General features: G+C 45.5%; 1 protein-coding gene across 2 annotated transcripts in view; it reads right to left on the reverse strand.

Moving 5' to 3' along the window:
* Mindy4 (MINDY lysine 48 deubiquitinase 4) overlaps positions 1-24,356 on the reverse strand; it is an 80,636-nt gene extending 56,280 nt beyond the window's left edge. Inside the window, exons 1-5 of one of the 2 annotated variants that reach the window (XR_016535496.1) lie at positions 23,900-24,356; positions 19,356-19,475; positions 14,610-14,836; positions 13,140-13,386; positions 9,843-10,243 (exon numbers count right to left, since the gene is read on the reverse strand). Coding sequence is in view for 1 of the 2 variants with exons in the window: in XM_090332690.1 (XP_090188816.1) it covers positions 9,843-10,243; positions 13,140-13,386; positions 14,610-14,836; positions 19,356-19,475; positions 23,900-23,962 (1,058 nt within the window). In the remaining variant the exon portion in view is untranslated. The remainder of the gene's footprint in view (positions 1-9,842; positions 10,244-13,139; positions 13,387-14,609; positions 14,837-19,355; positions 19,476-23,899) is intronic. The other variant, XM_090332690.1, reaches the window with a different exon arrangement.
* Positions 24,357-25,062: the final 706 nt, after the last annotated feature.

Genomic DNA, 25,062 nt, shown 5'->3' on the forward strand with positions numbered 1-25,062 from the left:
ACATGGGATTGTATATAGAATAGTATGTGACCGAGCTGGCAGTTCTAAATCCATTTAGTTCTAAATCCAGGCCTTTTCAACTTCATCATGCTAAGAGTTATGTTCAACAGCAAGCTAAATTTCAAAGTCTCAAAATACAGTACAATGCAGTGTTCCCAAACTAGCAGTCTTCCATTACCTGACAAAACTCTGCTTGATTAAGAAATACATTTCTAATAACTCAGAAACTGAAGAACAGAATCAGTTCTTTCACTGGGAACTTGAAAGGCACTGTAGGAGGGGCCAGGAGTTTGGCCTAGTGGTAGGGTGCTTGCATAGCATGCACGAAGACCGGGGTTCGATTCCTCAATACCACATACATAGAAAAGGCCGGAAGCTGTGCTGAGGCTCAAATGGTAGAGCCTCAAGAAAGCCCAAGGAACAGTGGTCATGCCCTGAGTTCAAGCCTAGGACTGGCAAAAGAAAAAAAAAAAGGCACTGTAGGAACTTGTGGGCCTGAAGGGATTATCACTACATCAAGTGTTGATATGGAACGTGGCAGAGTACAAATGGTGTACTGACAGAACCTCTTCCCTACCACACTCATCCTACATAGCATATCCCCTTCACCCCTCTTACGTCCCAAAGCTGCCAATCTCCTGTCTCCTGCAGATGGTCTGCAGCCACACTTCTCACATAGACTCACACCAACTGACCATCCTGTGCCATGGTTTTCCCATCTGTATAGTGGCAGTGATGCTACCACAGTTAAATGAGGTAATACACAAATACCTTACAACAGTGCTCACTCAGTCAAATACTGAGTACTCAATAGTATCTCTAATGCAATTCCGGCTCTCTGACTATCTCCTTTCAGTTTCACAGAACTGAACAAAATTAAATACAGTGCATCTAGACTGAGATCAAAATTTGTTTACTCTATTGGGAAAAGGTTCCACTTCTGAGAGGTCCGTGGCCACAGTCTGGCCAGAATAGGAAATGAAAGAAACCCCATGACTTTAGTAACTTCTTGCGGAATGAGCAGAAAAAACAAAATAGAATTTTCTGGAATGAGGCACACATGGAGAATCTGGCCATACAGAAAACAATCCTGGCAGGTCATATTTGTGATCTGAGAAACTGCCCCAAATGGTTCAACTGATTCAAAGCAGTCTTTTCCACTTTCCCTGAGAGTAAAGCATAGAATTGTTCCCGAGCTAGCATTTAGGAAAACCAGCACTGGAATCAGTGTCCTCTCTACTAAGATGGAATGGGATGGGACAGGCCCCAGCCCCTTAGTCCCAGGAGAAACAGGGGAAGTCAGTCTATCCCTAGTTCTTGGTGCCCTTCCAATCCCTTAGAGGAGCTCAGGACGCAGGCTCTTACTTTTCCCCACAACCCTCCATCCAGAAATGTCTGAACAGGCACACCCAGGGGGGAGGAAGGGCCAAGAAAGAACCAAAGAGCCACTTTGGTCCTTAGGAATGAGACCCAGGGACACCAGCCAGTTCTTCCTCAGAAACATCCTAGGTTTGAAGGAAAGAGAATAAATAAACCTTTTACTCATCCTCAGCTAAGCTAATCAAGTCCCACTCAGCCTTCAAGGCTCTGCTCAGCACTGCCTCACCCAGGCAATTGTCTCCTGTAAGCTTCAAAGGCATTTCTGGCCCAAGGAAGATATTGCCTGTCATTTCTAGGTGGAGGGAAATACTTCACCATTTCATTTCTCACTCAATTCAGCAAAGCCAATAAATAGCTCATCTCCACTGTTATTTACTGGAACAATTTTTTTAATAACACTAGAAGAAGCAGGGCTGGTACCAGCCAAGCAGAAGGAGCAAATCAGCTCACTCAACTTTCTCCAGTGTGGCATGTGCTCTGAGTGGTAATCTAGGAACAAGGAAGAAATGAGAAAGAAGCTATCCTGAGGAAGGCAAGATTTCAGATAGCCTATGCAGGCAAACAGGTGGGAAGGTTTGGCTGGCTGGATAGCCGTAGTGGGGCTAGTTCTGTTGGCTGGGTTGAGTTGGTTGGCTGGCTGGTTGATTTGTTAGTTTGAGCTTATTGGTTGATTAAATGAAAAGGATGGGTTGGCTAGATAGTTGAGTGCTTCATTGGTTAAATGAAATGTATAAACAAAACATGAGTAGGGGCCAGGAATCTGGCCTACTGGTAGAGTGCTTGCCTAACATGCACAAGGACCCAGATTCGATTCCTCATATGTAGAAAAAGCCGGAAGTGATGCTGTGGCTCAAGTGGTAGAGCTCTAGCCTTGAGAAAGCCCAAGGACAGTGCTGAGGTCCTGAGTTTAAGCCCAGTACTGGTAAAAAATAAAATGAATAAATTAATCTCAATAAGAAAACTTAAAAGATGAAATATTCAAACTGCTTCAATTCTACAAAACATCATCCGTTTTAAGTTTTATAATGTTGATCTTATGGAAATCAGCAAAATTGTCCCTTCCATTCTCCTTTCTGAGTCTGTTCTCTTGTTATTGTTCTAGGGATATACAGCTGGGGAAATGGTCTAGTCCTCAAAGTATTTATCTATGCTGTGACCAACCTTAGCCAGTCTATGGCTTGTACTCATGATATAGGTGCCTAAAAGGATCAGAGGCCCAAGAAGATTTGGGATATATTCTCCTTCCCTTGGGCGTATGAACCTTGTTTGGTGAGTGCCGGTGAATGAAATTCAGTGAGGCAAGCAGACCTGAGTGGATGTTATAAAGATGCACAATGATCTACTGCCACCTGTTGTCCATTCTTCTGCAAAACACTTCATGGCAGTGCAATGCCAAAGGAAACCAATCTCTCTGTATCTGACTTCTGTTTTGTACAAAGACTAGGGTGCTGAGGCTTTGGGGCCTTTGTTCTTTCTCTCAAACAGAAGCATCTGTGTCACAAACCAATCTCTATGTCTATATGATATAACCCTATCTCACCACCCCCTGTCTCACCAACTATCATACAAGGTAGACCTATCTTATCACCTATTCTGCCACTGCCTAGACCCAACTACCACTAGCTAATTTCTTCTCAAATACTTCTAATCAGTCCCCTCCTTCCATGCTGGCTTCCTGAGTCCATTCTCAACTTGCCAGCTACAGGAATCTCATCAAAACATGACTAAGGCCACAGCAGATCTCTACCCAGACCCTAGGGGCTTTTCCTGTATCTAGAAGGAAACACCTGAGCTCCAGAGCTCTCCAAGTCCCACCAAGCCAGGGAGTCCTCTCACTGCCTCTTTTCCTTCCCCACCCAGGCCACTCTTAGTAAGCAGAGGCTGATGCAGAGGCCCACTCTCCCTCTGGGTTTGTCTCTGGCCAGTTCTCAAAAGTAACTGGCAGCCCCCCCCCCTTCTCTCTGGCTTTCCTCCCAGGTGTTCTCACTGGGAGGTTTCTCTAACTCCTCCTTTATAACACAGAGCCCTGTACTCAGAGCTTCCTATTACTGCTCCCTGGTTTGGTTTGGAGGGGGCAGGGTGGGGGGGGAATTATCCAAAACTAAGGCAGGGAGTAAGTACATGACCACAGGGACATCACTGGAGGGCTGGCGGCAGCTGCAATGGAGGTGTAATGAGTTCAGAAAGGCCTGTGCAAAGTGGAAACAACTCACAGAAGGACTGTACTCTACATACAGAGTTCCTAACCAAGACCCTCTGCTCTCTGGGATTATTTCCCCTCCACCAAATGAGGCCCTTTCTAGTCTGACAGTCTACCAAGCTGAGAAATGAAATGTGTCATAAAGGAGCACCTATTCCACTCAGCTATTTAAAACACTCCATTTAAAATTCTAACCAGACTTCTGTTCCATTGACTCTTAACTTCCAATTTGAATTCTAAGAATATATCCAATTTCCCCAAGGTGAAATTCCAGTACTCCTGGAATTAATACTCACCCTGAGCTCTCTAGACTCACCATAGCCAACACCCTCTTACTGAGCAGGCCTAAAAATCCCTCTGATCTGTGGCTGTAAATTTTTATGCAACTTTGTCCACACTGGACCCAGATGAAAAGGAACTATGTAGCCAGGTACTGTGGTATGTGCTTGCCATCCCAGCTACATAGGAGGCTGAGGTTCCAGGCCAGCCTACCTAAAGACACCACCTAACAAGAAAGCTACATGTACTGCTGTGCAAAAAGCAAGATCTGATCTCATTTTCAACTAGTGCAAAAAAAAGGGGGGGGGGCTGGAGGCAGGACACAGAGATAAAGTACCCACCTAGCAAACATGAAACACTGTGTCCAAACCCTAGAACCATGAAGAAGGAAGAAGGAAGGAAGAGAAGGGGGGGGGGGAGGAGGAGGAGCAGCAGCAGCAGCAATAGCACCACCACCCCCAGCAAAAATGAAAAATGACATAAACTAACCAATCGTGGTAGGAAGGGAAACTGAGTTAGAAAAAAACTACATTGAGACTGAAAAATAATGTTATTCTAAGGCCAAGAATAGAGTGCTTGCCTAGCATGCATGAAGACCCCAGTTCAATTTCTCGGTACCACTTACATAGAAAAAGCCGGAAATGGTGCCGTGTCTCGAGTGCTAACTTTGAGAAAACCCAGTGACCCAGGGACAGTGCCCAGACCCTGAGTTAAAACCCCAGTACTGGCCAAAAGGAATGTTATTCTTTATACAATAGTTCAAACCCTAGATACATAAGGCCACATAGGATGAGGTCAAATTAATGGACCTCCAGGACATGGAAACAAGAGCTTAATTATAAGTGACTTATTCTTTATGTATTATGTTTTTCTCTCTTCTCTTGTGCTGCCTTTTGGTTCATCTCATATTGTTACAGTATCCCACTTTGTTACCTGGTATATTATGTAGATGTTTACTTGTTTATTTGAAATAGGAGGGAAAAAATGAGGGGAGGAGGTAGGGGGAGGGAAATGGGGAACAAAATTAAGAAGGGATATCTATGTGTGAGAAGTAATGCACCTTCTATCTGGCGAATAAAGTAACTGTAACCTTCTATACATTGAATTTTTTTTTTTTTTTGCCAGTCCTAGGCTTGAGCTCAGGACCTGAGCACTGTCCTTGGACTTTCTCAAGGCTAGATTCTACCACTTGAGCCTCAGCACCACTTCTGGCTTTTTGCTATGTATGTGGGGTACCGAGGAATCGACCCCGGGTCTTCATACATGCTAGGCAAGCACTCTACCATTAGGCCAAACTCCAGGCCCTACATTGAAATTTTTTAAAATTATTTTTAAAAAAACTTCTGTTCTCAATCATAGAAATAAAACGACCCCACCCTAATCCCAACCTCTGAACTGGCTAGTGGCCTGGCAAGGGGGAGTAAGATTGTAGATGAAACCAAAGTGCAAATCATCTGCCCTGGATGAGAGATCAGCCTTGGGAATCCAGAGTCTAATGTCATCCCACAGGTCCTCTCAAGTGGAAGGAGAAGGGAGGTGGAGACTCTGAGATATGGCAGCCTAAGAGCGGTTCAGCCAGTATGGCTGATTTTGAAGACAAAAGGAGCTACCAGCAAAAAATATGGCCAGCCCCTTGAATCTGGAAAAGGCAAGATGATAGATCTTCACCAGCAGCCTCACAGAGAAAGGCAGCCCAACTGACACTGATTTTAACCCAGTGAGAACCACTACACAACACAAATGCTGAGTTTGTGGTCCCCATTGCACAAGTAACAGGAAGCGAATACATTCAGTATCTGCCCACACTCTCCACCATCCAGCCCTTGCTCCAAGCGGACAGTTTCAGCAACCTAGAGAGGCCCATTTCTCCTCTGGGAGAGAGTACCTTTGCTCCCCTCTCTCCTCATGCACTCTACCTTAAGAGAAGTCTTAACTTATCAGATGGGTAACTTTGGTTAAGCAGACATGTAGCCCCTCCCTTTTCCTCAGACATCTGCTTTCTCAGGGGAGCTCTCCATTCCTGGGAGAAACTACTCAGGACTGCACAACACTGGGAAGGCTGTCTACTCGTGAGCCCACTAGCCTTCTTGACTTGCTCTGTCCCCTATATTCACCTTTAATTACCACAAAGATGCTATATCTAGCCACAGTCTGCCTGACACCATTTATTTTGTTAATTTGTTTAAAACTCAATAGTTAGGGAAAAACTGCTATTTAATGGAAACTACTCCCCTAAACAAACAAACAAAAAGCCGGCAATAACTACCTTCATAGATTAAAAAATACAAATAAAAAATATAATACTTTAGTATGGTGCCCAGAAAGTACAGGATAAGTGGTAAGAGAAAGAGGAGTTAGAAGAGGAGTGGAAACAATAATGATGCATATTATTTGACTAACGTAAAAGTTAAACACGGCTGGTTATCCCTCACCCGATCATGGCTGAGGGGGTGGGCTGTGGAAGTATTTCTACCTCCCACTCTTTCAAGGCTCATGCCACCCTAGAGGTTTAATAATGGGTCCAAGGCTACAGTGGCTATAAAGAACAGAGCACATATGCCACGCCAGATTGTCAGGCTCAAAGCCCATGCATCATACAGGTAAGTGCCCTATATACAACAGATACTTACTCAAAATCAGATGATTCAGCAAAGGGCAAGGAAAGATCTCTGGAAGTAATAAATTTAAGCCAACAAGATATGTTGAGATGGGAGAATGCTTGGAGATCATCTGTTCAGTGGTCAGGTTTTACAGTCTGGGACATTGAGGCCCAGAGAGAAAATGATGAACCCAGGGCCAACCAGTGAATGAGGAGGACAGAATGAAGATCAAATGAGTAATGGAGAAGATATGCCTCCTGGCCCTGAGCCATCCCTTTCTATGTATATGGGCCACTCTCCTGTACCCCTGTTTGCAGCAAGAATGTGCTTACCAACACTGGGTTTGCTATTCTTCCCATTCCCAGTACAACCCATTCTGGATGACAAGGAAAGGCTCTCTGAGTCAACTACAGATCAGCAGACCTTAACCAGAATCACACAAAGGTGCTGTAGAAGCAGTGAGCTCCAGCCACAGCAGGCTCAGGCTGATGGTCACTGACCAAGCCTGGAGGGATCTGCACAGACATCATTCATCATGTACCCAGCACATGCTGTTGTGAGGCTTAAACACCTACTCTGACTCCCACCAGATGTATAGTCTAGATAGATGAGGTACTCCCAAGAGATTCTTTATTTGTTAGTTGGGGATTATGACTGTATTTCCCTCATTAAACTTTTATGTAAATTAAAATAATAAATTTGTATAGCTTAAACTGGTGTTTGCAAAACAGGCCAGTGTCCAAAGTTCAGTCACCTTTGGAGTAACCATTGTTGTTAACAGTAGTAGTATTACTACTAACCAAGTATTCACTGGGTGCACTGTATAATAAAAATCTCAGCCGGGCGCAGTGGCTCACACCTATAATCCTAGTTACTCATGAGGCTGAGATCTGAGGATTGAGGCAAAAAGCCAGCCTGGGCATTAAAGACTGTGAGACTCTTATCTCCAATTAACCACCAGAAAACCGGAAATGGCGCTGCCTTGAGCTGAAGAGCTCAGGATCAGCGTCCAGGCCCAGAGTCCAAGCCCCATGACCAACCAAACAAAAACCCTCAGCCTTCATAAAGTTTGTAATCTATTGTAGATATCACAATAGACAAGTAAATGAATGGAAGAATCTTTGAAGATGAAAGGTGCCACAGAAATAATAAAATAGGATGAAAGAGAGAGTATGGTAGTAGAGTCAAAGAAAAGTACTCTTGGATTCTGATAAGGCTGTCACATCATGATCCCGTCACGATGCAGCAGGAGCAGGACATTCACTACAAGGGGTCAGGACATTCTCCAGGAACATGCAGCCATGTTGGATGACAAAACCAGAAAAGCCAGTCGAAAGAAGACGTAAACAACAGCTAAAACAACTAAACAACCTCAAAAGGCAGGAGGAGGAGAACTGGCTACACTAAAGTAACAACTACAAGACTGCAGTAACCAGAAGGAAGGGAGGGAAGAAGAGAGGAAAGAAAAAAGGAAGGAAGGGAGGGAGGGAGGGAGGGAGGGAGGAAGGGAGGGAGGGAGGGAGGGAGGCAGGGAAAAGACCCACAAAAACATTAAAAGCTCAGAGACAAAGCCAGTCTGTAAAAAGTAAAGTGAAAAGTAAAGGTGGCTTCACAAATCAATGGAAAAAGAATAGGCTGCATGGAGAATATAGTGCTAGAAAATTTACCTTACTATAAAGAGAAAAAAATAAAAGTATGTTTTCATCCCAATAAATACAGAAACTGAAATATATAACAGAAAAGCTCAATACTACAATGTGAATAGAAAAAAAATGTAGGAGAAGCTTACTAAAATCTAAAATCAAGAAGGAATTTAATAAAGGAGACTTTAAAGTGTAAATCATGTGCCAAACAAGAATTAAGGATGCCTATTCAACAAAGGACATGATGGATAAAGTTATTAGACAAGTAATTGAATAAGAAGTAATATTTTAAGTCTAAAGGTAATAAGAGATTAATATCTACTGAAAAGAAATTAAATCCTCTTTAAGGGAGCTAACATTAACCAAAGCCAGTATAATAATTTATATGTAATGTCTGAGGTTTAATTAAAATCCAGAAATGCAAAAATGATCAAAACTCAAAAGAAAAATAGATACTAATAAAGCATAGTGGCTCATATCTATCTGTATTCTCACCTTCTTGGGAGGCAAAGGTCAGGATAAGCACAGTTTGAGGCCAGTCCAGGCAAAAAGTTAATGAGACCCCATCTCAACAAACAAGCTAGACTAAGTACAGTGGCTCAAGTCTGTAATCCTACCTACTTAGGAGGCAGAGTTCAGGGCGTAAAAGACCAGCTTGGGCAAAAAGTTTGGAAATGTATCTTAACCAATGGCTGTTATGGTGGTACACGCCTCTTATCCTAAGTACCAGGGAAGTAGAACAACTAGGTATACTGGCATGTATTTGTCATCCTAGCAATGTGAGGCAGCACAAATAAGAGTATCAAAGTCCAGGCTGGCCTGGCCTAGGCATAAAGAAAAGCTACCCTGTATTACTAAACAACCAACATAAGCCAGATACCAGTGGCTCACATTTACAATTCTAGTGACTCAAGAAGATGAGATGTGAGGATCAAAGTTCAAAGCCAGTCAGAGCAGAAAAGTCCACATGACTATTATCTCCAACTAACCAGCAAAAAGCTGGAAGTGGAGGTGTTGCACCAGTGGTAGAGCATCAGCCTTGGACACATAAGCTCAGGGACAGTGCCCAGGACCTAAGTTCAAGCGCAACAGTCCAGAAGAAAGGAAATAGGAGGGGAAAGGAGGGGAGATGAAAGGAGGGGAGAGAAGGGGAGTACAACGATCTTACACTAACTCTTCAAGAGAATGAAAACAAAAAGGCCACTCCCCTTATCTTTAGGAGGTTTCAAGAGGGGAAAATCTCTCAGACAGTACGTTCTTTCATGAACGTACTCATCAAATCCTACATAATCAACATGTAAAAAGATACCTTAGTCAACTGTCGTTATTCCAGGCATGCACAATTAATAGAACAATATCAAAATCAATCCATGCAGGAATTATACAGTCCTACTGTGAGAGAATAAAGGTGGAAACAGGGCAAAAAAAAATAGAATAATGCCATCAAGGAGGCTGGTGTGAATCAATTCCTCACTGTACCTAGAAACAAGGAAATATCTCCTATGTAGAGTGGCTGAGTGGCTCCAGCCTGGCTGATTGCAGCAACTCCTCTGGGGCTGGCTGTCTATCAAAGCCTTCACCTAGAGGAAGTGGAAGAGCCTTGCAGCCCCTGGAGGTATCCTCTGACTCCACTCTGCTCTAGCTGATCACCATCACCCACCCTGCCCACTTTACAGGCTTCCAATGAGAGAGCAGCATGAGCTCTCGGGGAAAGCTACCAACTTTGTTCAGCAATCTCACCTGAGAGGAGGGGCCTGGCTGTCCTGCTGCCTGCATGTTCTTTCCAGTAGTTCCTGGGTGGTCCTAGAATTCCCATCAGGTAGGTGCAACTTCCAGGGTGCCTCTACAGGACCATCTTCTGCTGAGCCGTCCTCTGAAGGACCCCTTGGCCTAGATCTGTCCTGTAGGGGCTGCCCTTGTCTGCTGGGGGTGGTTTCCAGCTTCTCCATGATAGGTTTGCTCTGTTGGCCTTGAGGGCTCCTGGAGACAGAAGTGCTGCTGGAAGCCAAGACCCCCTGAGGGCCTTCAGAGGTGGGGGCAAAGGCAGAAAGCTTGGGTACCAACAGCCTTTCCTCCTCTGCGGGCTGGGTCTTGCTTCCTGAAGTTGGAAACCGCCTCAGAGAGCGTTTGCGGAAAGAGTCCTGAGGGGCAACCACAGAGACAGTGAGGAATAAACACATCCATTTCCCCTATCTCCCTTCCCCAGGGGGGCCTTTTTCCTCTCTAAGTCCTTCTTCGACATCCTGCCAGTCCATGGAGAACATAGACTCCAGAGCCTATAGCCTTCCTTATACCATTACTACAAAGCACTTCAGAGGCCAGCTGGAGGTGGACAGGGTGGCAGTCATCACCTCCTATGGGTCAGAGGTAGATGGGCTGTCAGTAGTCACCTCCTGTGGGTTAGAGGTAGATGGGGTGGCAGTCGTCACCTCCCAAAGGTTGGAGGTGGGTTGAAGATGGATGAGGTGGCAGCCATCACCTCCCAAAGGTTGGAGGTAGGTGGAATGCAGGTCTCTGTTGGAACAGGCATCACAGCAGCTGTCAGTCACACTCAGTCTCAGGCCCTCTAGGTGGTGGACCAGCAAAGGAAAACACCACCCAGGGGTCACTATACCTCCTAAGCACTCAAGATTTCATTAATTTTTGAAATAAAGGACTCAAAGGAAGTCTCCTTCCTCCTGTCTGGGACTAACTGAATGAATCAGGATCCTCTTCCTATTATCTAGGGATGAGGCAGTAATGGGAATAAAAGGACAAAAATAAATCTTCTGGGCTTTTTCTTGGTTTAGGTTTTTTCAAGACCTCTCAGCATTTCCAGAAATCAGAAATAACTCAGGGCCAAATGACCAGTTGGATGGGAATGAAGTGAGCTAATTATGTAGGATCTGGTGTAACGGAATCTACTAGACACTGTAAACTGCTCCTGAAGCTGCCAGGGCATTTCTGCAGAGTGAGGAAGGCATTAGTCACCATCCCCAAGGAGCCCTGACTCCTCCGCCTCAAGCCCAGAGCTGGCCTAGTAGTGGAAATGATGACATGCCTAGCCAGCCTTGCCTCTTTTCTCCTGAGCAACCAACAATTGTGGTCAAAGCACAAAAGAGCTTCCAGAAAAATCTAGGGAAAATCCAGCCACCCATCTTTCAATCTCCTTCATAGAATTCAGATTTCCTGGTAAACTTTCCCTCCCAAAACAGTTACAAAAGCAGAAGTTAGCAACCACACTCTCAGCAGTATAATGGGTCCAGGTCACTCATACCAACACAGGAACTCATCTATACATACTGAAGAATTAAATGTCACAACAGACAAGACCTGGTTTTCACGGGCCCACTAGTTCTCAAGGTGTGGCTCACTCACCCCTGAGGTTCACCACACCATTTGAGGCAATTCAAAACTATTTTTGTAGTCACTGCTATTTTTGTGGATATGATTCTAATGCATTCCCTAGAGCTTGGTTCCCAGTATACAGGTGCTGAGGCAAAGAAAGCCCAGAGCAAGGAGGACCAGTCCACAGGCAGCATCTAGATTTGTTCTTGCAAGAAAGAATTTTTCTGTAAGGAAACTTGAATTCCTGACCACATACATGCCCTCCTCACATGGTGTTGCCATCTCCATCCAGCAGGCAAAAAGGCAAGCCAGAAGCCCCCCTCAGAGGCCAAGCAGATAAGGCCACTGAAACTTGGCCTCTCAACCTTTCAAATGTGAATGAACAAATGAATGAATGAACAAAAGAAAGAAGGAAAAGAGGGAGGTAGGGAGGGAGAACTGAAGGAAAGGGGAAGAAGGGAAGAAGGGAGGAAGGGAGGGAAGGAAGGAGGGAAGGAAGCAAGGAAGCAAACAAGGAAAAAAGAGGGGAGAGGGAAGGAGAGAGGAAGGAGGGAAGGAGGGAGGGAGGGAGGGAGGGAAGGAAGCAAGGAAAAGAGAGGGGAGAGGGGGAAGTGGGGCTGTGGCTCAAGGGTAGAGCTCAGGGACAGCACCCAGGATCAAGAGTTCAAACCCCATGACTGACCAAAAAAAAATAAAAATTAAAAAAAAGAGGGGAGTGGGAGGGAAGGAAGGAAGGAAGGAGGCAGGCAGGCAGACAGAGAGGCCCCTTTCCTTTACATGTTATCCAGAATCAGGTATTTGGTTATGGCAACAGAAAACTGACTGAGACAGTAATAACAGGACTTCTTTGTCTCCATGGTGTTGTCTACACACACACACACCAGTGGGAACATGTTGGCCTACATAACAAATCAGGGTAGCACCACCAAACGTCATATGGATTTGAGGTAATCATCACCTCCATGCACTGGCAATGAAAGGGAATAAACAAAATGCTCATTTCACTTGAGAAAGTCCATGCTTAAGCATGAATGCTATGGATCTCATTCAGTCAGAGCTCTAACCACCTCTTCTCTAGTCATCTAATTAGTATAAATGACTATAGTCAAGAGCTTCTGCAACTGTCGGCACAATAAGTGAAACTGCCATCATACTCATTGAACTACTCAGAAACAAACCACCAAGATTGACACGGGTATGGAACAAGCATTTCATGAAAATACATTGTGCTTGTCACACCAAGAGAAACACATGGTGTCTTGTCAGTGATGAAACACAAGCTGCTGGGTAAAAATCAGAATCCTGGAAAAACCTATCTGCCAATGTTGGTTTTCAATACTTAAAAACTTTTCTGAGATACTGAGTGGTGACACTAATAACGATAAAAATATGTGTCCATATCTGGAAGATCCACACAACTCAGTAACCAACATCATCCAAATAACTAAGACAACAAATTAGGAAATCATGCCAGAATAAAGACTTCAAAAGGCTTAAGTCAAAATCATAGCACACACTTTACTGACAAGATGGGTAAACTAAGGGCAGGTCTGCCCAAGGACCTGTAAGTCACTGCTGGCAGGTTCAGAGAAATAGAAGCAAGAGTTCTCCCCACCTCCATCCAGATTGCCCAACCAGGGGCTATGAGGTCCCTACAAATGCAGGTGGTTCCCCAAGCCCAGTCTAAGGACAACAGAAGCAGCATCTCACCTGTGGGGAGCTGGCCATGGGCCCAGCCATCATGCCTCGGACTATTAGGCCAGCCTTGGGCCTGGTCTTCTCCCCTGGCCTCTTCCCATCCATGGCAGGCTCTGGTGAAGGAAGATGGTCCATCTTCTCCCACATAGAAGTCAAGGAGGGGCTTCCACCTGAGCCCGTGGACATGTGATTACCTCTGTGTATGGGCCTTTTGGGTGATACAGGTTTACCAAGCACATCCCCATCAAGATTGTCATGTCTGCAAAGGAATATTTCCATTAGAGAATATCAGTCCACTGACTCAGTCAGTAGCAGTGAAAGTAAACTCTACATTTAACTGTCATTCACAACAGGCCCATTTATAACTAAACAATGGTTCCTAATTAGTTAGTGCTATACAAAAGTTAAAAATAGAAAATACTTTGGTTTCAAAGTAAATCCAGCCTATGAAATAAGACCAGCAAATAAGATAAGACAAAGGTCATCTTTCATTGCCTTGGGATATAAAAGCATCCTTGGTCTCCCAGAACTGTGTGACCATGGAAAACACATGACTAAGAACAGTGGAAAGAACTTAATGGCAAGCTTGTTATTCCCCAGCTTTTCATGTCAGAGAAAGAGAGGAGAGAAGAAAGGGGTGGGGGAAGAAAGAGAGAGCGAGAGAGAAAAAGAGAGTGAGAGAACATGAGAAAGGGAAAGAGAACATGTGAGAAAGAACATTAAAGATAGACAGGTTAAAAAAAAAAAAAAAGCCTAGAAGACAAAGCAAGAGAACTTCATAGAAAAGAACCTCACTGGAGATGGCTCAGAAGTCAGCTGTGTTCTACCCCTGGTCTCTAGCATACCTGAATACTGACACCTCTAGGCCACAATGCCCAAGCCCCAAGGGACACAGGAGAGCAGTGGACTCACTTACTATGATTAGGGCACACTGTATAAAGAAACTGCTCAGGCCAGCCTAGCAACATCCTGAACGATCTCTAGCTTCCTTGAATCAAGAAACTAAGTCGGCACAGTACTCTAAATGTGCTGAAGTACAAAATGGGAGCTTGTAATGGACAGGATTTTGCAATTTATTCTCAGGAATTCATGTTTTCTCCTAAAAGCAGCAGGGACTGTCTGCTATCCTTTCAGCAAGGGCCAGCCTAACCTGATTTGTGTTGAACCAAGCTCATACTCTAAGATCAAGTCAACTAGAGACCACGCCAGCACCCACAGAAGTGACACAGAGGGGACAATGGGGTAAATCAAGGCCCTTGTCATCAAGGCAGGATTGGGAAGAGGTGAGAGAAGTTGTATAGTGCCTTTAGGGAAAAATAGCTGATGGGTTTGTTAAGATGTCACCCAAGTCAGGAAACCTCTGTAGGGGCTGCTCGTTGTACTTCTCTTGAGCATGCTTCCTGACAGGTCCACAAGGCATACAGTGCTTTGCCATAGCAGCAACCAGAAGCTGACCCCAGGGTAAATGGAGAGAGCTGACACCTGGCTTTGCTTGCTTCTGACAGTGATGTTCTCCATCCTGTGTCTTCATCATCCAGGTCATATATGTTTACAAGTGTGCTCTCTGAGCATCTCTGTGGCAATCTGTGGTTCTTCTTTGGAACTTGAAGTGCCGGAATTAGAGTTTCTTGAGTTGAATTGCTATCTGAGCGATCCAGAAAGTATCTGGTTATGAGTTCAAGGCTTGTTTTTAGAGGATTTTCCCTTGCCTAAGGAAAAAGGAAAAAAAATCATTAATTGTTTGAGTCAAGTGGAGAGTGAAGTTTTTTGACATAAACGGCCCAACTTCTCACTCATGTTTTCATGTTTCTATGTTTTCAGCAAACACATAGTGTTTTGTGTATATGCCAGGCATTGTGTGAGGTAGAGATAAAAACAAAATCCCTACCCCTAGACAATCTACCACCCAATGTACTGTCATACAACTCAAACAATTACAATAAACTATGAGAAGAACAGAGGAATGTCCAAGCAAATCTCATCTCCCTTTTCCCCCTTAAGAATAACTTTATAAGCTAGGAACTGGTGATTGTGCCTATAATCCTAGCTACTCAGGAGGCTAAGATCTGAAGATCAGGATTTGAGGCCAGGCCAGGCAGGAAAGTCTGTGATACTCTTATCTCCAATTAAACACCCCAAAAATGGAAGTGAAACTATGGCTCAAAGTAGTACAGGGCTAGCCTTGAGCAAAAGAGCTCAGGGACAGCACCTAAGTCCTGGGTTCAAGCCCCATGATTGACAAAAAAAAAGAATAACTTTATAAAATATATAATACCCTTGGGGGCCGGGAGTTTGGCCTAGTGGTTAAAGTGCTTGCCTAGCATGCATGAAGACCTGGGTTCGATTCCTCTGTACCACATACATTGAAAAAAGCTGGAAGTGGTGCTGAGGCTCAAGTGGTAGAGCTCTAGCCTTGAGAAAGTCCAAGGACAGTGCTCAGGCCCTGAGCTCAAACCCAGGACTGGCAAAAAATAAAATAAAATAAAAATAAAATAAAATATATACCCTTTCATTTAAAAAATGTATGTAGAGAACCATTAACTATAGATTCATAATCTTTTGGGACTTGCATATTTTCTTAAGACAGTGAGCTCTACATTTAACTTTAGCTTTAAACACTAGTGATTAGAAACAACTGGATCAGGAGCTGGGAGTTTGGCTTAGTGGTAGAGTGCTTGCTTAGCATGCAAGAAGACCCAGGTTCAATTCCTCGGTATATAGAAAGAAAAAAAAAAAAGCCGGAAGTGGCTCAAGTACTAGAGCTCTAGAAAATCCAAGGACAGTGCTCAGGCCCTGAGCTCAAGCCCAGGACTGGCCAAAAAAGAAAAAAAAAGAAACAACCTGATCAGGTTAATTTGAAAAGCATGGACAGGTGGTTACGCCTACCTCAATTTACATTCCCATGCTAATTGTTCAGTAGCAGGACTAAATGTTACCCACATTCTCTAACTTTTCCTGTGCTATTCTTCTCAGAAGTTTTTAAAACTCCCAATGGACATGGACTCAGCCGGAATCAAGCCTAGATTTCTCCTAAAATCCCAAACAATTTTAACAGACACAGCTGTGCAAGTGACGATCTACAGGCTGGCTTTAGTCTCCTGACCACATGTCAATTCTCATCCCACTTGCTTGGAAACACTGAGGCCCTGATGAACTGCAGCCAGACATGTGCCATGTGGTGATGCTGCAAGAAGAACCACAGTGTCTGACAAGAATTTAGTGCAGACCTGGCCTTTGCCACACCTGCTCTTGTTATTCCTCAACTCTGGGCTGCAGAACTCTGACCAAGACCCAAAAGGTAATGGAGGAGAACCAAATTCAACAACTGGGTCAGACTGTTAAAATCAGGAGGTGTTTACTTATTTATTCTTCATTATTGTTGTTTAGTATAAGACCAAGAAAAATTTTTGTCTAAGTCTAAACAAAGCTTAGTTAAGGGAAGAGAGTTAAGAGAAAGATATCATTTCTTTCTTCCTTCTTAATTTTTCTCCCAATAAGACAGAATTGGGATTGTCAGGATTATAACTTAGGATTTCATGTCATTTAACATAAAGAAATGCATAGCTTTCAAAGGAATCTAGACAGCACTTTCCAAAACCTCAATTTTTTGGGGGTTGGGGGAGAGACAGTCCTAGGGTTTGAATTCAGGTCCTAAGCAATGTCCTTGGGCTTTCTCAAGGCTAGAGCTCTACCACTTGAGCCACAATACCACTTCTGGCTTCTTCTATCTATGTGGTACTGAGGAATCAAACCCAGGTCTTCAGGCATGCTAGGCAAGCACTCTACCACTAGACCAAACTCCCAAACTAAAAACCTCAATTTTTAGTTAGACATTTTAACCTATTGTATACCTATAAGGAAAGTATCTAGGTATTTTAATCTACTATATACCTATAAGGAAAAACAAGTTACTAGAAACATTAACATTAAATTACAAGATTTTCCTAAAATCATAATAGCTTTGGGCTAAATCGATATCAAAATTATCATGCAATAGATAAGACTAATAACCACATTTTTCTGTAAAATATAGGCCCCAATTCGTTATATCTGAGCTAATTACTGCAAGTTCCATCAAGTAATCAGAGCATTTTTCAGAGCATTATTCAATCTAATGGAAGTATCTTGTGTTTCTCAAGAGAATGGCTACTAAGGGAAACCACAATAGGGGAGGGAATAAAAATAACATAAATGGCAGAGAAATGTCTGAAAATTAGGCAGAGGTATATTGCACATAAAATTCTAATGTACCCAAATAGTCTCATTCCCTACATTCCTAAAATGAGCAGTTCTCCCCTCTCCTGCCTCAGAACTGAGCCCTAGAGGAGTCAGAATATCCGCTGCTAAATCTGCAGTCTTCTTCCACAAGTACAGCATACAATGCATGCATGGGATGAGGAGCTACTATTAGCCCAACATGAGAGGAAGATAGATTCTCCAATGTGATGGCTCCACAAACCCTCTGGCACAACTTACCCTATCACAGCCTTCATCTCTTCAGAGGGAGGAACAAGAACTTCTAAGATGTACACAGCTATTTGAAACCCCACATTATTTACTCATGGTGAAAAACCTGGCCTTAGGTCTGCCCAGTCCCCTGATACACACTTAGTGATTTGCAAGTGACTCTGCATGTGTAAGAGTCTTGGCGCAATGCCTATGCATTTTATCTGATCCAATAAAACAGTATCTACTGAAATGAACTTCAAGAAATGGAAGCAAGAGGTTTTTTCCTCCTTGCTGTTTTTGTTTTCCATTCTTTTTGTCTTATTTGATCATTTGTCTGTCTTTGGGTGGGTAAGAGCATAACAGAAATGATGGGACGAGGGTGAACAAATGCAACAATGATACACTACACGCTGTGCTGAAAATTAACTACACAATTTGTGGGTAGAGATGGGAAAGGAAAACTGAGAGAGAGCAATGGAAGAGATGACATTGTCCAAAAAGAAATGTACTCTTTACCTGACTTATATAACTATAACCCCGCTGTGTATCACCTCTATAATAACCAAAAAAAACCTAAAAACCAGCCCAGACCTCACCCCATACCAATCTAATCTGTCAAGACTTTGTTTGAAAAGATTACAATTTTTAAAAATAACAATAATAAGCCTTACCGTCAGTACAGTGACAGAAGTGGGATCAGAACCCATAGTCTGTACTGGCTGGGAGGGCTGGGAGAGTGAGAAAACTAGGATCAGAACCCCTACTCTGTACTGTGAGGACTTGGACAGTAATAGAACTAGGATCAGAACCTCTCGTCTGTACTGTGAGGGCTATACCAGTGATAGAACTGGGGTCAGAACTCCTGGTCTGTACTGGCTATAAGAGCTAGGATAGCCACTTTTCTCTGTCCTCCCACAGTACAGGTAACCCCATACGGTATATTCAAAGCTGTTCCACCAAGCCTTGAGAGTCCAGCCCAGAAAGCCAACACTTCTAACAGCACAATGTCCTACTTTGCATACTGGATTTCAACTTGGGATAACATTGCAGTTCCTTGCTTGAAACTTACAGTAGATGTAGAACTACATGATCAATTGCCAGTTTCTTCCTGGCTCTGACAATATACACAACCCATGGCAGGCTTTGCTGGAGAACCTATTCTTTAATGAGGATTTTATCTTCCAATTAGAAAGGACAATCAAGTCAGAATTGTAGCTTCATTCATATGCTCATTCACTTGCCAATCATTGATTCTACAAACATTTATTAGCTTCTCATTATATCACCAGTATGTTAAATATGAGAGCACAAGAGTAAACAGAAGAGAATCTCTGGCTTTCTGCTAAGTCTAAGACAGACATGAGCAACCATGCGAATACTCTGACTCTTGGGACAAACAAGAGTGCTACAGGCACTCAAAAGCAGTTACAATGGGGCAGGTCAGGGAGGCTCCCCAGCAGAGGAAGTGCAGCCCGTCTGCTTTCTCACCTTCTACTTCTGCTGAATTATGTCACAGTACCCTTAAGACCAAGGCATCACTCTGACTAAGGAAGGGGATGCAATATTTTTGCTAAAAAATACCCTTACTGTGGGGAGAAGCATAGGGGATAACTGTCAGAGGCTGAGCTCAGCCTCAGGCACAGGCTCAAAGTAAGCACCAACACAGCATACACCACAGTCTGCTTCTTCCCCTGCAGGCAGGGCTGGCCTGTGCCATAGCTGGCAGGGCCCTGAGTGCTTTGGCAGGATCAGATGTGGTGCACATCTTAAAGCACACACCTTATTCTCTCTGTATAGAAATTCCAGATGCAAAACCTTACGGAGGTCCTGTCTGCTGTTTATGCTGAGATCAGAGCGTGGGTGTTCCTGGTCCATGGTCACACATGTCTTCTTTAAGCCCTGCGGGAAGAGATCTGAGTCAGTTTGCCATTTTAAATCAAAACCTTCCACTCTCTGACGCAGTAAAAACCAAAGTCTGCTGGTGTTCATTACAATCGGCTTCTTCTGGCCTTCCTTACAAGGTTATTGCAAGGATCAAACACAGATTTTTTTCATTTTCAAATAACCTTTACACTCAATGTCATTTTTGCAACTATTATTCAGATCTTATAGTGGCCTGGTGAGGTCAGCCAAGGCTGTCATCTCATTTTGGACAAGTAGTAAAGTGCAGGACCCCCATGACAGCCAGGCCTTCGTTCCACACAGCTCCCTTAATCTCCATCTACTCAACCACTGTCCCTGAACCAACTATGTGCCAGCTCTATTGTGTGTGAATGCAGCAGGAATGAGAGCCGGTACTCGTGGGGAAGAGATGGTAAGTCTTAAGTATGGAAACAAAACAGGGAGGACTGGGAGATGAGGGGCACAGGTCTCCCCAGGGAGATGAAGGACATGGATCTCCACAGGGAGATGAAGAGCAGAGGTCTGCACGGGGAGATGACAGGCATGGGTCGCCATAGGCAACTATCATGGAACAACATTCTGTTGTCAATTTTGTCTTCTAGTTTCTGACTTTGAATCTTAGGGAACTAACAGCAAGGAACAGGTTGAAATCAACCTTCATACAGCATACATTATAGAGGGAAAGGCAGCAGTCTAATATGCTATGAAAACATCTGCAAATGTTAGGATGAAGAGAGATTAGAGGGCAGGAGAGGGTATAGGGAAGGGTTTCTATTTTACAGAAGGTATAGTGATAATGAAGGAAAAATATGGAGAGAAAAGGAGCAGCCATACAGGTAATCTAGAAGAACAGTGTTCCATCCAAGGAACAACTGCAAAAAACCTAGGGAGGGGTGGGAGTGTGGCCTAGTGGTAGAGTGTTTGCCTAGCGTACATGAAACCCTGGATTTGATTCCTCAATGTGGGGCACGTCACATCAGGAAAATGGGCTCATTTCCTGGTCTTGAGATCCAACCTGCCTGTCACCTGGTTGGGAGGCTTGGCTGTGGTTTGTGATGTAAAGTAAGGCTACCTCTAACTCTGGGATTGGCCCCGCCGCCCTCTCGGACAGCACCTACCTCCCCCTACCATGCCCACCTCTATGCTAATAGGCTTCTGCATCCTATACCTACCCATTGTATTTTCCCAATAAACGAGTTTCTGCCATGACGGATCTCCCTGGTGTGTCCTGAGTGTCTTCCCTCCGGTGAGGGAGGGCTGGATGTGGGCCACCAGTCGGCCCTAACCTTTCTCAGTCTCACCTTAGTCAGGGAGTGTTCTCCTTGTCCCTCTTGAGGGTCAGAAGGCAAGGACTAAAAACCCCGACACTCAATACCACATACACAGAAAGAGCTGGAAGTGGTTCTGTGGCTCAAGCAGTAGAATGATAACCTTGAGAAATCTCAAGAGAAGAAGAGGGAAACAGGCTGGGCCTTTGAGCCCTGCCACATGCACCAGTTAGGGAATGCAGAGGCAACAAGGAGGGACTCTGAGAAGGGACCACCTGAGAGGAGGAAAGAAAGCTCTGAGGAGACAAGAGAAATTAACTGTGACAAATGCAACTGTTACATCAGAAGAACCAAGAGTAAAAATGAGAGGTCAGTGATGGCCTTGACAAAAGCAGTTTCTGTGGGCAAAGGGAAAATGTTTGATTGAAACAAGTCTGAGAGAATGGGAACTGCATTAGAATGACAGTACACACAGCTAGTCCATGAAGTTTCTTACAAAAGGGAAAAGACTAGTGGTTGTTAGGGTCTGGGATAATGTTAGCACATGTTCTAACTGTAGGAATGTGATATATGCTGATTAGAATACCAGACAAGAAAGATAAATGTGTCCAGCTGCCTTGAGGATGGCAGTGGGTCATGCCTCTGGACCTGTACCATGGGGAAGGCACCCACAGGGGACTTTTGGTGCCCAAGGCTCCATCCCCAGGAGCATGAGAGACAATGCTGCTTGTTTTCTCCATGAAATTAGAAGAAGCGTGAGCTCTGGGGTTTGAGAGAAAAGGTTCGGAATATTAATCCAGCACCGGAGAGGTGTAACCAGGTCGATGGCTTTTCTGGTACACTACAGGAGGAGTGGCCACGGATGTAAAGCTATGCATCGACATGGATCTCATTCAACTGAGCAGGTACAGGTAGATCAGAGGACTAGGCTGGACAGAGGGCAGGACAATGGAGCTCCTATAGCGTACACATTCTAATAATGGATAAGATGTAGGAGGAGGGCAAGGGGAGGATGGCTACATAAAGTTGGCTGCAACACAGAACTTAAGAAGTTGAAGAAAAGTTTGTTTGGGGGCAAAGAGGGGAATGAGCTAGAAATAAGGACCATGGGGTAACTGGAACTGGTCTGATGGAAAGACAGTACTGGTGACAAGTCCAAGGTATGACTACAAGAAAGGCAGACATCAAATAGAGGACAAGTTAGTGACAGTGAAACCACATACACCAGGAAACTGAGGCCCCAGACAAGTTACTTCCACAGATCCTCATCACCAGAAGGCCATCATGGATGTCCTCCTGAGTTCAAGGAGCTATAGTAATCAGAGAGTGGAGGCAATGGGAACCAATGGGAAGATGAGTTCCAACAGACAGGTGGCTCACAAAGAGCCCTATGCATAGTCTAATAATGGTGAAAGGAAAAGAGAGCTATGTTGTTTGTATGTTTGTAACCAGATCTATGTAGCCCAGGCTCATGATCCTCCAGCCTTAGCCGCCAGAGTACTGAGATTTCAGGCAGACACCACTACAACCAGCCATTGGAGGGTTTTGTACAAAAGGGATGGCATGGGCTGGCCAAATTTCTTAGCCTGCTAGTCTCATAACAGGGAGAGGTGTACTATAGCTCTTTCAGGACTGTTAGAAAGAATTGGAGAAGTGAACAGGGACCTACAGTGGGAATTCTTGTGGCTGTGACTGTGCAATCATGTGCAAAGCCTAATGAGAATAGCAGTCACAGCTCTTGCTTGTGACTTTGAGTGGGGGACAAGCAAGCCTTCAGGGCTTTGATGTGTAAAAAAAAAAAAAAAAATCAAAAAAAAAAAAAAAAAAACACAGAGGCACAGGAGGTAAGATGGCTACACAACCTCCTCCAAGGACAGATGACCTCTAATTCAGAGGTCAGTTCTTAAGTCCTGAAACAGGTTCATCTGCTATCAACAACCTAAGTACCAATCAGCAAGATGACTGGTAGACAGACTACTGAAATCATCTGCAAAGAAGTCTGGAAAAACTTTGACCAACCAGGGTGGAACAGGGCAAAACATAGGAAAGAGGCCAGAATGAGAGTGGGAAGCAGCAGGGCACCAGTGGATGTCAGTGGTCTCTGAATTTCATCTGTGCTCCAGAAAAGCAGAAGGAAGCCCTCAGTGGAAGTTTTCTTGGTATCCAAACTTAAAATGAAATAACTTGTGAAAAGCACACAAAACTTCCAAAACAGGCTTCTGATGATGAAGCAGATATAAAACTAAATAGCATACCTATGTGCACGTCACGTCTGTATCAGAATCTTGAGTGATGTGTGCAAGCTCACTGAAAACTAGCCCTCACCATATAGCTTCAAAGCCCTTCCTCTTTGTTCCATTCAAAGCGGTTGCGTGTGTGCGCAGTATGCGTGCACATGTGCGTGTTTGTGCCCGTGTGAGTGTTGATCAACGTGCCCTGGCCTGGCTGAATGGGCGTATCACATGGAAACCCGGAGCAGGCCAAAATCCATAGCTCCTGGTCAGTTGGTGCAAAGCCCCAAACTCCATGCTGGTGACCCCAGTGTCCGCTCCCCTCTCAGAGGTGAGGGATCGGGTCCTCCATTTGCAAACACTTCCAAAAGTCCCTAGGACAAAACAGCAGAACGTGCAAAATTCTCCATCAAGGATCCGTACGTTGGCGAGAATCCCCTGAGCCGACTATGCCGGAACGCTTTGTCGGTGGAGAACTTCTGGGCACCCAGTGAGCTCTCCGGTGACTCGGCCAGGGATGACCGGCTGGCAGCCTGCGGCGCGCGGAGCTGGGCCAGCTGCGGATCTCGCCGGCTTGCGCGGCCCCTCGCCCCACAGAGTGCGCCCGGAGCCCCCGGCCCTGCCCCTCGCCCGCGGAGCACGCGCGGATCCCGCGGAGACCACCCGGGGCCGCCAGTGCTGACTCGCCCCTTGGGGTCCCAGCCCGCCGACACCGCCCCTCGCCTGGAGCAAAGACCCGAGAGGTTGAACCCGACAGGCTGTCGGGAGTGCCGGCGTGGCGGAAGTGAATCCGGGAAATGAGTTCCATCGGAAACATGGCCCCCGGAAGATGCAGTTCCCCCCGGGACCGGGCGCTGCGGCCTCAGATGGCGGCAAGGACTGCTCCTCCACAGAGTCCCAGACCGGTCCAGGCGGCCCTTACCTTCCTGCTAAGGAACTCCCTCACCAGCGAGGCGGCCACCTCCTCCACGAAGAGGCCGTCCATGCCGCACTGCCGGACTGAGAGCCACTCTGGATGCGGACCCCGGCCTCTGAGTCGGTTGCGCCCAAAATGGCCGCGTTGCCGTGGCGACGATGGCAGCGGCGCCCGAGCTAGCCCCGCCCATATCCCGGGCTTAGGCGGGGCTGGAGGGAGGGGCCTTCCACCTGAGGGCGCGCTGACTCCGCCCCTTTCCCAGGCCAGGGCAGGGTCTATTGCAGGTAGGTGCACTGGCTCCGCCCTCTTCCATAGCCTAAGCGGAGCTGGAGGGAGAGGCCTCCCGCAGGCAGGCAGGCTGGTCCCTCCTCTTTCCAGGGATGGGAAGGGAAGGGACCTCCGATAAGGGGAGCAGGCTGGCTTTGCCCCTTTCCAGGGACGGGGCTAGAGGGAGGGGCCTCCCGCTAGTACAGAACGGAAGGGGCCGCTCGCTGGAGAGCTGGCTGGCACCGCCCCTTTCCAGGAAGGGAGGGGCCTCTGCATGGGCTCTGGCTCCGCCCCCAAAGGGGCGGGGCAATGAGGGAAGGCGCCACCCGTCAGCCCGTTCTGGATCTGAGCGCCTGAAGCGCCACACAGGCCGTCCATGCAGCACACTCAGCAGCACAGCAGCCTTCGGACGCCTTGACCCCCTTGTCCCGGGTGCGCGCATCCCTTTTCTCAAGAGCTGAAGACAAAAGGCCAAGATCCTCCGCTCCTTGGCGCCTTGAGCTCCAAGAGCTGTACACATCGCCTCAACTTATCCTTGCCACTCCTGGCAGGTTCTGCAGCAAGCAAGGTGCTGCAGTGAGGAGGCCGATTCTGCAGCAGACAGCTAGGAGCGGGAGAAGACCACTCCCATCCAGCAGTGTCTTCCCCACACTTGCCCATCTGCCATCCCTGCACTCCACCACCTGCCAACCAACCAAGTTATTGTCTCTCAGACCTAGAGCCTAAAAATCCAAGAGTAAAGTGTCTGAGGAATTATTTCTTGGACCCTTGACTGTAGCTCAGTCTCTTCTTCTTTTTTCTTTCTTTTTTTTTTTTTTTTGTCAGTTGTGGGTCTTGAACTCGGGCAGAGCCTGGATGCCGTTTCTGAGTGTTTTTGCTCAAAGGTAGCACTCTACCATTTG

Source organism: Megascapheus bottae, chromosome 5 (assembly GCF_031878675.1).
Source record: "Megascapheus bottae isolate mThoBot1 chromosome 5, mThoBot2.hap1, whole genome shotgun sequence".
NCBI classification, from domain to species: domain Eukaryota; kingdom Metazoa; phylum Chordata; class Mammalia; order Rodentia; family Geomyidae; genus Megascapheus; species Megascapheus bottae.